The sequence below is a fragment of the Callionymus lyra genome, chromosome 13 (assembly GCF_982586985.1).
Source record: "Callionymus lyra chromosome 13, fCalLyr1.hap1.1, whole genome shotgun sequence".
NCBI classification, from domain to species: Eukaryota; Metazoa; Chordata; class Actinopteri; order Syngnathiformes; family Callionymidae; genus Callionymus; species Callionymus lyra.
The window spans coordinates 6375620-6390580 of NC_141830.1; the positions used below are offsets into that span (position 1 = coordinate 6375620).

The window sequence follows — 14961 nt, forward strand, 5'->3', positions numbered from 1 at the left end:
CCAAAAAGAAAAGTTTGTGTGTGTATTAACATTCAGATGATGTAAGCAGAGAAAAACAGATAGGTCCCTTTGGCAACTTTTCTCTCCGTCTTTCAGCCACACTCTGAGACTCTGCTGTCTAATTCATCTGAGAGTTTTCCCATCTCCAGCCCTTGCCACAAGTCTGCCGCCTGTCTGAATCTGACCCTCTGGTCATCTCTCCCCTCGCTCAAGACGCACATAGATTCCTACTCCCCCGGTCTGGCCGTGAGCTTACAGAGATTCCCCTGCTACTCTGTTTCCAGTCTCTTTCTAAACTTGGACTTAACATGGAGCTATGAAAGATATTTATCCCTGAGTCTTAGAAAGACTGTTTCATTCAAGAGCTTTCTATTCCACTTTGTCAAGTTATGTAACAGAAGCGTTAGTAGTGCTAAAACAATATTGATTTGCCCCTCAAGCACCACAGTATTTCTACAGGCCATCCATATTAGCATAAGTAAGCATCTGTTAGTAGAATACGCATGGAAACTGTATTTAGTAAATTTAAATTTGCAAAGCCAAACATTCCTGCTAAGAGTATTCTATCCAGACCACAGCAGTGGTAGATCCTGGTGACATTTATTTCCATCGTGACTGAGTACTCAAGAGTGTTTTCTGGAACGTTCCTCGAAGAGAAAACAGGAAATTGACCAGCTCACCAAACAGGAACCCAGACAAAAGCCTTTCGCTTGTTTTGTAAAAAAGAATGTGGAATTCAACCGAGGGGGTGCGTGAGTTGCCACAGACCAAAATGTTCGAGCGGTAAAGTGCAGCCAACATGTCATCTTGCTCTACCCATCCATCCATCCATCCATCTTTAGCAGCTTAGTTGTGGTCTGGGCAGAAGCCAGAGTTGTAGCAAAGGGGTTCAGATTTTACTCTTTCCAGAAATCTCTTTGGGCTCTTTTGGGAGAATACCGAGGAGCGCCCGGGTCCTTCCCTGAGATCTCCACCCAGTGTGGAAGACACCCACCTTGTAAAGCTGCCTATGCCACCTAGAGTGGCTTCTCTTGGACAATCAGTAATTCTACTTTACCTCGAAGGTGATTGAGCTCCTCACCTTTATTTGTTACTTACTTGATGCCATTTACTAAAATGAAAAAAAAGGACTATGGTCAACACTTATACACAACACACTAATAACAAAGTCACAAATTAATTATTGGAAGTAAGTTAAACTCTTTAATTAAGGCCACATACAGATCTGCTCCTTCAGTTAGGGGGCGCTACATGTGGAGTAAATCACCTCACAAACCTTTTTTTTTTGTTTGTTTTGCCAATCAGCGAACTTTCCTTTCACTCACGATGACTAATTTAAACTAGTCACTTTTCATTTTACTTGTACTCAGTGTGCCTCGCCATAATTGTCCCTTCAGTCATTAAGCGTTGCCATTTGCCCTGACGTATGTCCTAATAACCTGCTCACCCTGAAGGCTTCGCAGTGATGTTCGGGTAAAACACGATCACAAATAGACCAGCCAAGGCTGCGCAGTAATAGTGTATGAGCCGCAGGCTTCAATGAAAATGACTCCTGTATGTTCAACAATGAATACAATCACTGTGGTCCACTGGGCCTCACACCAGCAGCATTGCATTACCTCGCTTGCCTCCCCACTGTTTTCCTTTTCTTTTCATCCTTCTCTCTTTTCTCCTCTGACTCAGCTGTTTTGTAGGAAACTCCGTGCCTTTGAAGACGGCGAAGGATCTTTCATTACTCGACAGCACGGTGAAAGAAGGGAAGCGGGAGATGACAGGGGGAGAATAACTGTGCCATTGTCTTCAGCCCTCCTCCCGTCAGCCGCTCTGGGTAATTGTGTCCGACTAATTACAGAGAGACACTACAACAGGTGTGGAAACGGTGCACCTGGGTGAAAAAAAAAAAAAAGAGTGTGTCCATGTGGGCATGAGACAGCAGATTTGTGCTGTGTGTTGTGTGTGAAAGTGTGCGAGAGGCTAACTGCGTGTCATTGATTGAGATCGCAGAAAAACAGTGTGTCTCACACGCTTACTAAAGCTGACAAATTACTTAACGTCCGTCAGACAGTGGCAGTACTTATCAGACGGCCGCTCATAACATCGCAGCGTCAACAGGCCCCCCGTGCTAGCCCGTCCATCTGTGTCATAAGTCAACATCTGTATGACATTACTGGAAGGTTTCGAATTAGCACACAAACACACTCTCACTCATGCACCGCAGTGAATTACAAATAAGTTTGATTACAATCCCCTAATTGATAAAGCCTCTCAGAGGGAGCCTCTTTTGTCGTGAATCATGATCTAAATCCGGACTCCTCCACTACTGTGTTGTGGGAAAGATGATAATGTCGGGGCGACAGACGTAGGGGTCGATGATGTAAGCGAGGGGGGTCTCGAGCAGGACGGACTGATGTTATTTTTCAGCTCTTTACCGTAAAAGAATTCATCCGAGAGACTGAGCGGAAGACAGGAAGCTGTTTGGAGGGAGGCCAAAGGAAAAGCGTGATCGCCAAAGACGTCACAGAACCTCAAAAACAAAGCCGGGGTAAAGGATTTTCAGAGGCTGTCTGGTGACTCGGGGGTAAAATTGACTGGGTTCGAGAGAATTATGACTATTTCAAGACCTTTCTTACTCATGCACATGGTGATATCACCTGTCTGCCGTCTGCCTGTGTCACACGTGCCTTTTGACTTCCTACCGATGGAAAGTTACTAACATTTTAATCACTATTTACTTTGTCGAACTTGTGCTGGTTGACTTTTACCATGATGCATTCCAGACTAACTGTTTCCCCATGGTCAGTTCAACATTGGGCTATAATTGCAATGATCTATTGTTAAAATGAGTCACAAACGTTGACGATAGCATGTAGCGACCAGCGTCCATGCTATCATTAGAAAATGGTTTGAAACTATCGGTTTTACTGAGACATGGAAGTAAACTGAGGAGTGAACTTTGACAACAGGTCAAATAGATGGGAACCTGTTTCAGTTGTCTTTTTAAAACTTGCCTGTAGAGACGGAAAATGAAAACTGGTCCTTATTAATGTGTTTAAAAAATACTCTAGTTGTTATAAATTCATTTATCTCTAAACTAACAAAAGTGTTATCGCTCGAGTACATAGTTGTACAAGCTTCCGTGTCAACACTTGCCTCACAGATTGCCTCATACATCAAGTCATATGTTGCGTCATCATTTAGTGACGTAGGTTCACCAGAATTTTACAGTATAAATTTCCATTTAAATGTAATACGATGAATGAAGACAACAATAAATTTTTCTGTGTTACAAAATGTTGAACGTTTTAAGTAAAAAAAAAAAAAGAAATCTGTTAATTTCCAACACATCTCATCAAAGATGACATATGCATGAAACAAAACACACAGAGAACTTTATATTTGGAGCATCCATCAGGTAAAAACACCACCATACAAACAACAAGTTTACAACAAATTTATAGATTTTAGAACGTAATCAGTCAATTGTCTTAGTGTTACTAAACTGTTTTTCATGAAAGCCACGTTTCAAATGTTGTCTTCTAATGTAATGATGCTGACATGTATGGTACATTCAACAGATGCATCCGATCCTTCACCCCCTTCCACTGTTTTATGAACCAATCCCTTTTCCTTTAATTGACGTCTTTCAAGCTAAATACTACGTTTGGCTTGCGAGGCATTTCTCTGCATATACTGGATTATTTTTACATGCTTGTGTTGGCACTTTGACTCCAGGAAATAGTCCCGACACCTCTTTCATCACTGGACCTGGACACATTTATTGTCCCAGAGGACTTTACCACATTAATGAAAAGGAAAACACTCCTGATCAAACCACTTGAGTGTGTCACATCAACCCAGGGTCAATTAAAACCCTTCTGCTCTTTAGCCGCTTCAACCTTTATGGCAGTTTACCTAAGTAAAGGTAACCTGTGTGTGGTCGTCACAGTCTCATTAACCGGTCTGAGTCATGACCTCTGTAAAACAGCCGACTTATTACAGGAAATGAGAATGTGCTTTTGGAGCGGATGATAACAGAGATGTATGAAGCCGTCTTTATACCTGCACACTCATCTTTTTAATGTGGAAGTCGAGTATGTCCTGCATTGCCACCTTGTGGAATGTTACTTTGGTGTTGATGCCAATGTGAGTGCCAAATCCCGGGGGCCCCGCTGTGGGAAAAAAAGCTTGTCAAAATTCATGTGGAAACTGCTGGTGCTTTAAAGAGTTTTTATTAAAAACAAGTAGTTTAGAAACATACACGAGAGCCAAGTCAAACAGTCACGTAAGGCATAAACAGTACTTGATCCAACAGGAAGGTCCGACTTCCTCGTATAATTCTGTCTACTAAAGCCGGTGGGTTATTTAAAATATCCAAGAGAATAAATGAACAATTAAACATCATCCAGCGTCTGATATGTAGTTTGTAAGCGACACTCAACGGAACATGTTTGGACTCAAAGTCGAGTCCTTTGATTGGCAGGAAGCTCGTCTTGATCAAGTCCCCACAAGAAGGTGCGAAGACGTGTCACTTCCTTTTGAAGCTCTGGACTCGGGATTTGCTTTGAGAGGTCCAGTCGTGGGGTCTCGTTTGGCAGGATGAGAGGAGGATGATCAAGGAAGCTCTCAAATATATCTGAAAGAACATTTGCGAACGGTGACTTCAGGGCTCATAGATGTTACGGTGCTGGTCACCGAAAGTGAATGAAAAGTGGTTGGTACTTTCGTTTTTAATAGATGCTCAAACACTGATTCTTGGTGATGCAAAGGTAACATTGTGTTCCTGTGGTGGACTAGAGTTTGCTAGAAAGGTGTGAGTTGTATTTGGTGTTTATCTTCCATCAGCAGAAAAAAAATACAGTAAACTTTTCACATGTTTCTCGGTGGATTTAAACGACAACTATCTAACAACCTAAAAATGGGAATACACAATAATACTGATACAACACAGACTAAAGCTGTTGCATCAGAAACAAAGTCATAGTATATTTTTTAATGTTGCTTTTACTTTGCAAAGTTTGTGTTTTTCATTATTCAAGCAGTGTTTCAGTTGGATTCTGGTCATGGGCCTTGAGTTTGACATGTGTGCTCTAGTGGATAAATTAGTAAGAATTCTAAGACATTCTCTTATCTCGGGTCATGCAGAAACCTGCCTGAATGCTCTTATGTCTCCAACTCTCCACAGCTTCTTCCTTTTTATATTTTACCAAATACCAGAGGAATCATGAACTTTATTACCTCCACTTAGCTCAGTTCCGGGCGGAGGTGCCCAGGATCCCGGTGGAGCCCTTGTTGGTCCCAGTTTGTAATGGGTTAGAAGATGATGCAGTTGGGAAGGACTTAACAAGGCATGGTCTTCTAGTAAACTGCTCCAGGATGACTGGAATTAAGAGGGAAACGTATCGTGGTGTGAAATAAAGGGTTTATTAGGAACGAGACTTGACTAGTTACCTGAATGAGCCTGGTCTTAGGAATGCACAAAAAGTTGACAGTGATTGAAAGTTTTCTCATGAACTCTGAAGCAATATCCCCAAGTCCTGCTCCCTGAAGCCAGTCCAGAACCAAGTCCAGATTGGTACGGATCTGGACGGCTCTGGACCAAGAGAAGAGTCCGTCTAGTGAAGAGAGTACAGAGACACGAGTCAGTACGATGTGGGGGAAGAAAATCAAGTTGATTTTTCGAACGATTTTCTCACCTCTTTCCAGCAGAGTGTTGAGCAAAGAGGTGTTGGTGAAGAAGAAGAGGTAGCCGAAGGTTTGCGAGGTGAGTGGAGGAGAGAGACAAGCCTCCCGGGAGAGCACCAGGGAACAGCGGTACACTTCTACAAGCCCCGCCACCTTCGGTGGTAACGAAGAGACATCGTCGACTTCTCCCTCTCCGTCCTTTTTCTCCTCCGTCACACCGCCGTGAGCTCCGTCCTTTTCCTTCTCCCCGCTGGAGAAAGGGTTGGTGTCGAGAAGGGCAGGAAGGAGCGAGTAAAGAGTCTTTGCGAGGAGAGAGAGAGGGATGTTTGAAGGAGAACAACTGGAGAGAGTTGACTTTTGTAGGGTATCTGACCTTGGTTAGATGGTAGACGCACTGCTGGAATGTGTGCATTATGACATCATCAAGCTGTGCCAGAGCTTCGGAGCAAGTGTCCATGTCTGCTGTCAACATCGGGTCTCCAGGCGCTTTTTAAAAAACATTTAAAATCATCCAAAAATGGAGGCTTAGTTGTTGTGATTGGATTGCATTTCATCAGAAAAACAACTCATCATATCTGATGCGAACAAAAGACATATTGCAGGTTTAACAACTTTGAAGGTTGACACGCGCCAATCGATCAGTAGCATCTCAGAACTCAGAAGAGTATAATGGACATTGAGGGACATTAAAGACCCACAAGATCTCTTATGTAATGACCTCCAATAGATTCATAACTACTGTAAGATAGTCATGGGTCGACGAGGCCTCATGGAGCAGCTGATGCTGCATCATGATGGAGCTCGAAAGACCACCAGATGGCTTTCTCAGCCAAAGATTATATTGCAAAGAGTGACCTCTAGTGGCCTTTAAAATGTATCATGACACAGCTACTGTTGTATCATGAGGCCTCATCAACTAATCATTAGTGTAAGTAAATTTGTACATATTTTTCAAATACAAATATTGAACCAATTTCTTGTTTGGGAGATTAAAAAATATCTGAAAGTACTGGATTTGGAAAGCGAATGAACGGGTGTAGGGTGTTCAAGAATCATCAATCATTATGGACATAAAGCCTAGTAATGACTGTCCATTGATTAAAAACGTACCTTCATGCTCTCATCTGACTTCCATAAGAGCAGGTTTTTTAAATGAATTATTCAACTTGAACCAATTAAAAGTTTTGGCTTTTGGCTTTGACTGTTTGTGTTGGACATTTGGAACTAACAATAACTTCATTTCGGAAAATATATGAACAAAAGAGCACATCTGTTTATCGATAAAAATCCTGCAAAGTTAACAAACTAATGTCGGGAACAAGAATACGGTGATTAAATGATTCTGTTTTATTGATCAGCATCAATCCCTGATATCATTTATCTGTCTGATCAACAGTTTATGTTCTCAATCTTACCCTCAAACTCCCATTCTTTCTCCATGGCTTCAACTTTAACCTGGAAGAAGTTGAGAAGCTCTGTCGCGTTTGACATCCAGAACATCAACGGTCGAAGATCGGAAGAGAGTTTCTGGACGTTCGGAAGATTTTCATTCTCCTGCTCTGTGGAACTGCAAAGAATGTCATGAGTAAATGGAGTTTATTTTGGGATGTTAGTTTTCCAAGATGCTTCATATTAATAAACTCGAGCCATTCACAGCCTGACGTAGTTACAATCTCTCATCAGAACACAGACATAGCGAAGACACAACAGAAATATGAATCACTGCAAACACGGAAACATGACGTCGCAGAAATATGCACTTACTTCTGTGTGGGATGCTTATCCCCGAATTCCTTAATGTTATCCTGCAAAGAGAAAGTTGGAAACAGAAGAGAGGAGAGAAATCTGGGGTCAGTGCGGAGGAGGAGATGCAGTGTCTCGCCCTGCAGCCAGGATAATTACAGCACATTTTCCAGCAGGAGGGAAGTGACATCAGCTCATCCTCGCTCGTGTCCACAACCCAGCAGGCCACAATGGAGAGGACAGGACTGGCTGCTGGTTTCTGTCTTACCTAATGTGAATATCTCACTCGGGCCACCTGTGGTTTGGTCTACCTCACTTTACTTTGCTGTGGTCGTGGCATTTTGACAGCGTCCCAGATTGGTTGTTGCTCGGTATTTGGATGGACTGCTAAAGACAAGTTAACATCCTTTCCTCCTTTGTTCAAGACTGGAAGTCAGTTCTAGAGTAGGTGTTCAGATTTTCAAGCAGAGAACGTATTCTTTTTAAGCTTAAATGCCTCCTTTCAGTAAAGGATCGTCTTGTAGAGATGGACGGTGTCTTTAAAGGGATGGTTCACTCAAAATGTAAACTTAATTTTCTACTCACCCTCATGTCGATTAAGGGTTGGGATTATTTTCAGAGTAATCTGTTCCTTTTAGGAGTTATAGAAAAAATGTTTGTTCATTTTAATGTAGCCACTGGAGCTCAGTTGTCTTCGTCTTCATCTTCATCGAAAAAGACACTTAAAAACATTCAAATAGCTCCAAACAGCTCGTCTTTAACGACCCTCTAGTATTGAAGCCTCGATGAAGATAAAGAAAAAGAAAACTGAAGTCCAGTCGCTACATTAAAATGAACAAACATTTTTATCTATAACTCCAAAAAGGACAGAGTACTCGGATATGAGGGTGAGTAGAAAATTAATGAAGTTTGAATTTCGGGTAAACTATCGCTTTAAGCAAAGGAAAACCAAACCTTAAAGGAATCTCTAAACCTGGGTTCAACTCTTTTAAAATAATCACAATGTATTAGTATTACAATGGTGGGATAAAACAAGGATTAAACTGTAATTAATGTAGAACAAAAATAAGAATATCTCCTGTAAAGTACATGTAGATGTGCAGAGATGACAGCATTAAAGCTTTAACCTCACAAAAGACTGATTCCAAACAAATGACAATCTTAAAATTCCACAACTAATCTGGAAACTTTCCAGATATTTGATGCGATTGAATTCAATGAAAGAGAAGTAAAATGTAAACAGTGACATCATGCCAAGAGTTCATTGAGTTCAACACAAAATTGATCACTTTCATGGACAGACCTTATGTGGTACACAGCGCTCAAATATCTCTAAAAGGTTTTGGTAAGACTTTGGTAAACTATAGAATCTGTAGTATTACTCCATGAGGCTCCTTGCTACTGACGAAACAGCCTCCAGTAGTAATCTGTTGTAATCCGTAATAGGTTCTGTGCCTCAACAGGACATTAGGGTACCTGTTAAGAGACATGCTTACAAAGCAGATATTGAACTCAAGGCTATCAGTCACGCTGTAGAACAAAAAGGGTTTAACGATAGTGTGCCTTATAATCAGAAAAATAAAGTATTCCTAGACATCCCTTTTCAAACAAGATTCCATCGTAAACATTTCAATTCCACGACTTTTAAAGCTTCACATCAGAGTCGTCTACAGTTGTTGACTCACCCAAACAATCTCCTTGATCAGGTTTGCGGCCTTCAGTAGTATTTGCGGCGTAACAACAGGGTCAAGGTGTTTAGAGGCGTGGTCAATCATGATCGACAAGAGGAAGGCAGGGGCCAAAGGCCCCCCACCAGAATCTGGGGAGGAGTTCTTAGAAAGTATTTCCTAAGAATGAAAAAAAAAGAGAAGCGATAAATGATGTGGTTTTCACCTTTACAAAGATGAGTCCATGAACTTCCTGTGTCACCTGTAGCAAGGCGTCAGCATGACAAGGGTGGAACTTTAGGACGGCGTCTGTACTTCCCAGGTACTGCCGCAGGGCTTCTTGTTTGTCCACCAGCCCGGACGAGCAGCAGGCAGTGGACGCATCCGAGTGCCATGGTAGGGTCAGTGCCAGCGGCGGGGCGGGTATCACGCGCGGGTCACGGTACAGGAAGAGGAAGTGATTCCCGAGACCGATCACATCTCCTGGTTTGAGCACAGCTTCTCTATAAAGAGCTGCGCCATTGTGTGTGACGGTCGTGCCTCTGAAGGGTCGGACCAGCGCTGGAATGCATAGTAAAGGAAGGATAAGTCATAGTTAAAGGGTTAGTTAGTTCAAAATTCAAACTCATGTTCTTCTCACCCTCAAGAGTTGGGATCTTTTAAGTAATCTTTTCTTTTTAGAGTTATAGACATTTGTTCATTTTAATGTAGCGACTGGAGCTTCGTTGTCTTCGTCTTGATCTTCATCCATGGCGGTCGCCTCTGGAAGCGCTAGCGATATTTACCCGGAGTACCTTTCTATATCGGTTGTTACTCTCTAAACTTCTGCTGCAAACAATCTTAAAATATAGACTTAGAATTTTAGGCCGAGATGAAGACGAAGACAACTGAGCTTCAGTTACTACATTAAAATGAACAAAAAAATGTGTCTATAACTCTGAAAAGGAACAGATGACTCTGGAAATATTCTCAACCCTAAGTCGACATGAGGGGTGAGTAGAACATGAGTGAAGTCTGGGTGAACTAACACTTTAAAAAGAGCTTATTTTTGCTCCACACCTTTTCCTTTGGACGTGTCGGGAGCAGCCGAGTCTCTCCTGACCAGTAAATGTCTGATCAGAAGGTCAGGTGCTGAGAGGAAAGTGTCCACTTTCAGAAGCCTCTTCCCTTTCCGCTCTCTGTCCTTCTCCCTTTCCCTGGCCGTGGGCTTCCTCCCGAACACATGTGTGTGTCCCGTCATGATGTACAAAACAAAGTCCTGAACAAAAAGAACACTTGCAAGAAGGGGAAAAGTGCGGTAGGTCTGTTATCTTCCAAGTGCTGAGGTTTTTTTATCGGTATACCATCAGATGTTGGCAGCTGTGCTACAAAGGAACCCTGTGTGAGGTCATTGTGCGAGATGAAGTGATGAACAGCGGGATATTGAACTTTCCACGATGAGTCGTCGCGCCATTGTTTGGCTCTCAGGTGGATTTTTGGGGCAAGTTGAAAATCCAGATGGAATGTAACGATTACAGGCATGCAGGTATGAAGTCATGAAAGGTGTGTGTGTTTCTTCAAACAGCTTATTATTCATAAGTGACTGTGCGCACTTGTCTTTGTTTACATAGTGTGCTGACGAGTGGGTGCCTGATATCATCTTGCCTTGCTCTGATCATATCCCTGCAACAACAGGAAGTAGGGTCGGTCTGTCGGCGGGAGGATTAGACTCTGTGACATCACTTCCAGGTCACAGCTGGAGTAATCCATGTCTTCCTCCGCTGGCGTGTTCGTCCAGCCGACCTTGCCCTCGGGCCTGGATGGTCTGGCCTGAGAGAAACCACACTGGTCACGTCTCACGTGAACACCTGTGTCGTCGTGACCCACCTGTCCCATCTGTGGCGCCGCCATGCTGGCGATGTTCTTACGGTCCTGCACCCCTCCGTTGTTGCTCCGTCTGCTGCTGGGACTGTGCGAGTCGTTGCTGACATGGTTGCCCTGGCGGCGCCGCAGGCTCAGGTTCATGTCGCTGATGCTTCTTCTGAGCTCCGAGTTCCTGGCTCGGTGACCTCGCTCGCTCTCCTCGCCGGCGCCGCCAGACGACATCCTGCTCCTCCGCCAGCGCACACCTGATCACACACAGAATGGCTCTTAACCCTTGTGTTATCTCTGGGTCAAGGTGACCCGAAGGCCGGAAAAACAAATGTGTTTGTGGTATCCCCATGGTATTTATTGAAGCCAGGAAGGTCGTTGACCTTGACCAGGAGACAACACAAGGGATACCCCCAAACATCTTTGTTTTCAGGCCTTGGAGTCTCTTTGACTCTGAGATAACACAAGATTAGGATTTATTTTATTGACAAGAATTTAATGAAATGCAATTTTCAAATCATAGAGGTCGTGAAACAAAAGTGAGAAAGAAACTCTACTTACTCTGACTCTACAGTAGATGGCGACAGAAACAAAAGCGGACAGAGACGAAGTAACTTTCATTTCCTTCTTTTTTTGCTTGTATTTAAAAGGAAGTCAAGTTAAATTTGTTTACATATTCCATTGGTACTTTATTTGTGACCTTTTAATGACCTTTGAAGATATATGAGTGGTGAGTCTTATGCGTTCGATATTTAGTTTAGATATTTATTTATTTAAGTATGTTGTGTCGTTCTGTATTATTTATGGTTTACATTTTTAAAGTCCAAAAAGTATAAATGACGATAATTTATTTAAATCCATTTATGTACCATTTTTCTGATTTCAACATAATATGCAGTTTTATATGTCGTTCTTTCAAATGAGGTGTTGCTCTTACTGCACAATAACTTGTGTAGTAAGGTAAGGTAAGGTAAGGTAAAACTTTATTGATCCCTCAGTACTTGTGTATTACACAATAACTTAATTAGTAAGAGCATAACGCACAATATTGGTAGATAAAAATAATCGTAATTATTCAGCCATTCAAACATACCTTGGTAGCTCTCAGCATCCCTTTCTCTCTCCTTTTCCTCTTTCTCATAATCCTCTCTTCTCTGGATTTCAAAGCGCCGTTCGAATCCCTCTTTAGGCCGCCACATGTCCACTAAGAACAGGGGACATTCCCACGAGGCCACACTCCTGCGACATTCCGTCTTCCACTTGATAGCTCCATCTGGCTGCTGCATGGGCTTTCCAATGACATCACACAACAGGAAGTCCTCGGGGCTGTGTTTCTGGAGAACTAGAAGGTAATGGAGAAAAAGCAGGAGTGAGGAAGTGATTGTTTTTCCATCACTTCTGTTTATGTTGTTTTAATTCGGCTCCAATACACAAACTGTTTCAGCGCAAACAATTCCTAAGCGACGACGGCGGGCGACGTTTCCTCTCGTACCTGCATCGTCCGTCTCCTCCAGCTCCCTCTCGGTGTAGCGAGTGATGACCTGGGTGATGAGCTGCTGGGCTGTGGAGTGGATGTTGGCCAGCAGGGAGCGATAGTTGGCGCCGCTGGAGAGGGCGTCCCCGTAGATCTTGATCAGACCCGGGGCGCTGGAGGACGCCGGCGGCACGTAGTGGTGCGAGGAGGGCGCGGCCGAGTGGGCCCATAGCTCCCGCTCCCGCTCGCCCACCGCCCGGTCACGGTCACTGTTGGAGCGCCCCCGCAGGAAGAGGTGAGAAAGGCGCTTCGTCCTCGACTGGGGCCCGGCGGGCCGCGGCCTGAGGAAGGCCGGGGAAGGGGACGGGGACGGGGCTGGGGAAGCCAGCGAGGGAGTGGAGTTAGAAAGCGAAGAGGAAGGAGCAGAGGGGGCCTCGTGGAGCGAGGCTGCGTCAGAGCTGGTGGTGGACCTGCGAACAACAGAGGAAGGAGAGAGGAAGCCACTCGTCATCTGTGAATTATGAGAGCCCCAAACAAGGAGGACCAAAATAAGCTGAATGGTATTAATGACAGCGGAAGTCTGGCAACATCAGAAGAACAAATGAACCCACCTGACTGAGAGGGCACTGGGCCACCGGCCCCCGAGCTTGGCAAAGTGTTTCCTTGGAGAGTTGATCCACAGACCCACTGGAAAATGGAGTTTTCTGAAGCGAGGACTACCAGACCCCTCCATCTGAGCGGAGAAGACAGGGAACGTTTGCTTTTAATGTAGCCTCGTTTATTGCGGGGGTTACATTCGTAAAACTCTTCGTATTGAACAAATTATTTGAGGTATTGATTGTTTAAATGACCAACATTTATTTGAACTTCCAAACATTCGAGGTGTCATCCCTCTCAAATGACTGTGACCTGAACAGCTTCCATAATACTTTGCCGCCCAGCCAACCAATCACAGCTGTCAATATGAGACCCCAACATACAGCTAAAATACAGTAGTGTAGCGACCAATCAGTCGTCACTAAATAAATCAGTGTTTAGAAAGGCATCATGGGAGTTCAAAAGGCTCCATAAGTAAGGTGGGTCTAGCAAGTTGAAGTTTGTATGTTGCTCAATAAATCACATGTTTGTAACGGAGGGAAATTTGAAGTTGCTGCAGCTTCATAGTATATATTTCAAAATGTAGTAAAAAACGTGAGATGTTGAGCGACGACTGTATCAGGGGGTTTGGTTAAAAATAGTATGTCTTTGTGACAAAAACACTATGTATTTTGGTCAAAGTGATAGATGCTACAAGGGTTGGAAACAATGTGAGTTCGAGAGGAGTTGTTGGTGCCTTCACGGCGGATGAGATGTTTATGGAAGGTTTATGGACAACAACAGACAATGAAACTTAAGACTTGAAGGTAGACGTTAAACAATGGAATGATGTCATCGTCGTCAATATCAACAGGATTCTAACAGAACCATGTCAGGTTGTTTAAGCCAAACAGAAAATACTGTAAACAGGAAGCAACTTTGTGGCCCTCAGGTCCAGCTGTCGCAGCAACTGGGAATTACCCAAACCAGGTTGTGACCGGAATCCATTTGTGGAGGGGAAAAAACAAAGTTTCAGCTTGTTTACCTCGAAGACCGTAAAGGTTAACAATTACCTAATCCCTCGAGTTAATTTCATTGATCCGGTCGTCAGCTTCTGTCCTTAAACATCAGTGTCACAGATTTATCTTTAAACACCTCAACATGTTTTCCACCTACGAGCAGCTGAACATATCCTGGTCGTTTGTAAATGTGCTGATGTCTAACAAATAATTCTGCAAATTCTTAAAAAGTCCAGGAAGTGTGTTTCTACTCACCCACAGACAGGTCTAATCCTTGAGCTGGTCCTTTTTATTTTTATTTTTTTTTCCCTTCAGCCACTTAAAAACCACTGCTCAAATAATCTTGTAAATTTCCATTTCCCAGCTAAGAAATTCCATTTTTTAAAAGGCCTTAACCTGTTACACCTTCACATATGCATATCCAGTTCCATGGCCCCGCTCCTCGTCCAACCTAAATGTTTGTCTTTCGACGGCGTTTTCTCTGAAACGCCACGAATCTGTGCTCGACGCTGCTACTCTCCGACTCCACTGGTCTATAGATAGAGAAACTGCTCCATTGTTCTACGTGTCAGAATTTCCTTCCTCTGCCCAGGACAACACCTATATCCTGGCCGAGGGAGAGAAGGACAGGAAGACTGGTGGGAAGCCAGAAAAGTGTGAATCAAACCTCAACTCTGCATCTAAATAACGACTGATGCAGTTTAAACTAATAAAAGTTTTGACCATCAAAGATCCTTTACAAGCTGCAAATTCATGTATCCTGCTATGATGTTATGAAACACCCAGAGCGAGATCCGGTTTGAGGTTTTGCTGGAAAGCGAGAGAGGAATTAATGAACAGAAGGAAGTAAGACACCTGTAACTTCAGAGCTGATCTACAATGGTGATGGAAAGAGAGCGGAGCACGGCTGGATCCTGTTCACTCACATTTGCTAGACGGACGATGTCAT

The 14961-nt window shown here is 43.4% G+C and overlaps 1 protein-coding gene across 1 annotated transcript; it reads right to left on the minus strand.

The window, feature by feature from the left end:
• Positions 1-4071: 4071 nt before the first annotated feature.
• Positions 4072-14528, minus strand: rasip1 (Ras interacting protein 1). The gene is made up of 16 exons (XM_087805631.1): positions 14268-14528; positions 13029-13150; positions 12436-12887; positions 12037-12285; positions 10959-11200; positions 10737-10901; positions 10152-10350; positions 9355-9653; positions 9111-9272; positions 7447-7487; positions 7098-7249; positions 6056-6168; positions 5694-5982; positions 5449-5612; positions 5236-5377; positions 4072-4633 (listed from the first exon to the last, which is right to left on the minus strand). Exons 2-16 carry the CDS (start codon positions 13148-13150, stop codon positions 4455-4457), a joined length of 2970 nt encoding a protein of 989 aa, XP_087661757.1. The 5' UTR covers positions 14268-14528; the 3' UTR covers positions 4072-4454.
• Between the last annotated feature and the right edge of the window lie 433 nt (positions 14529-14961).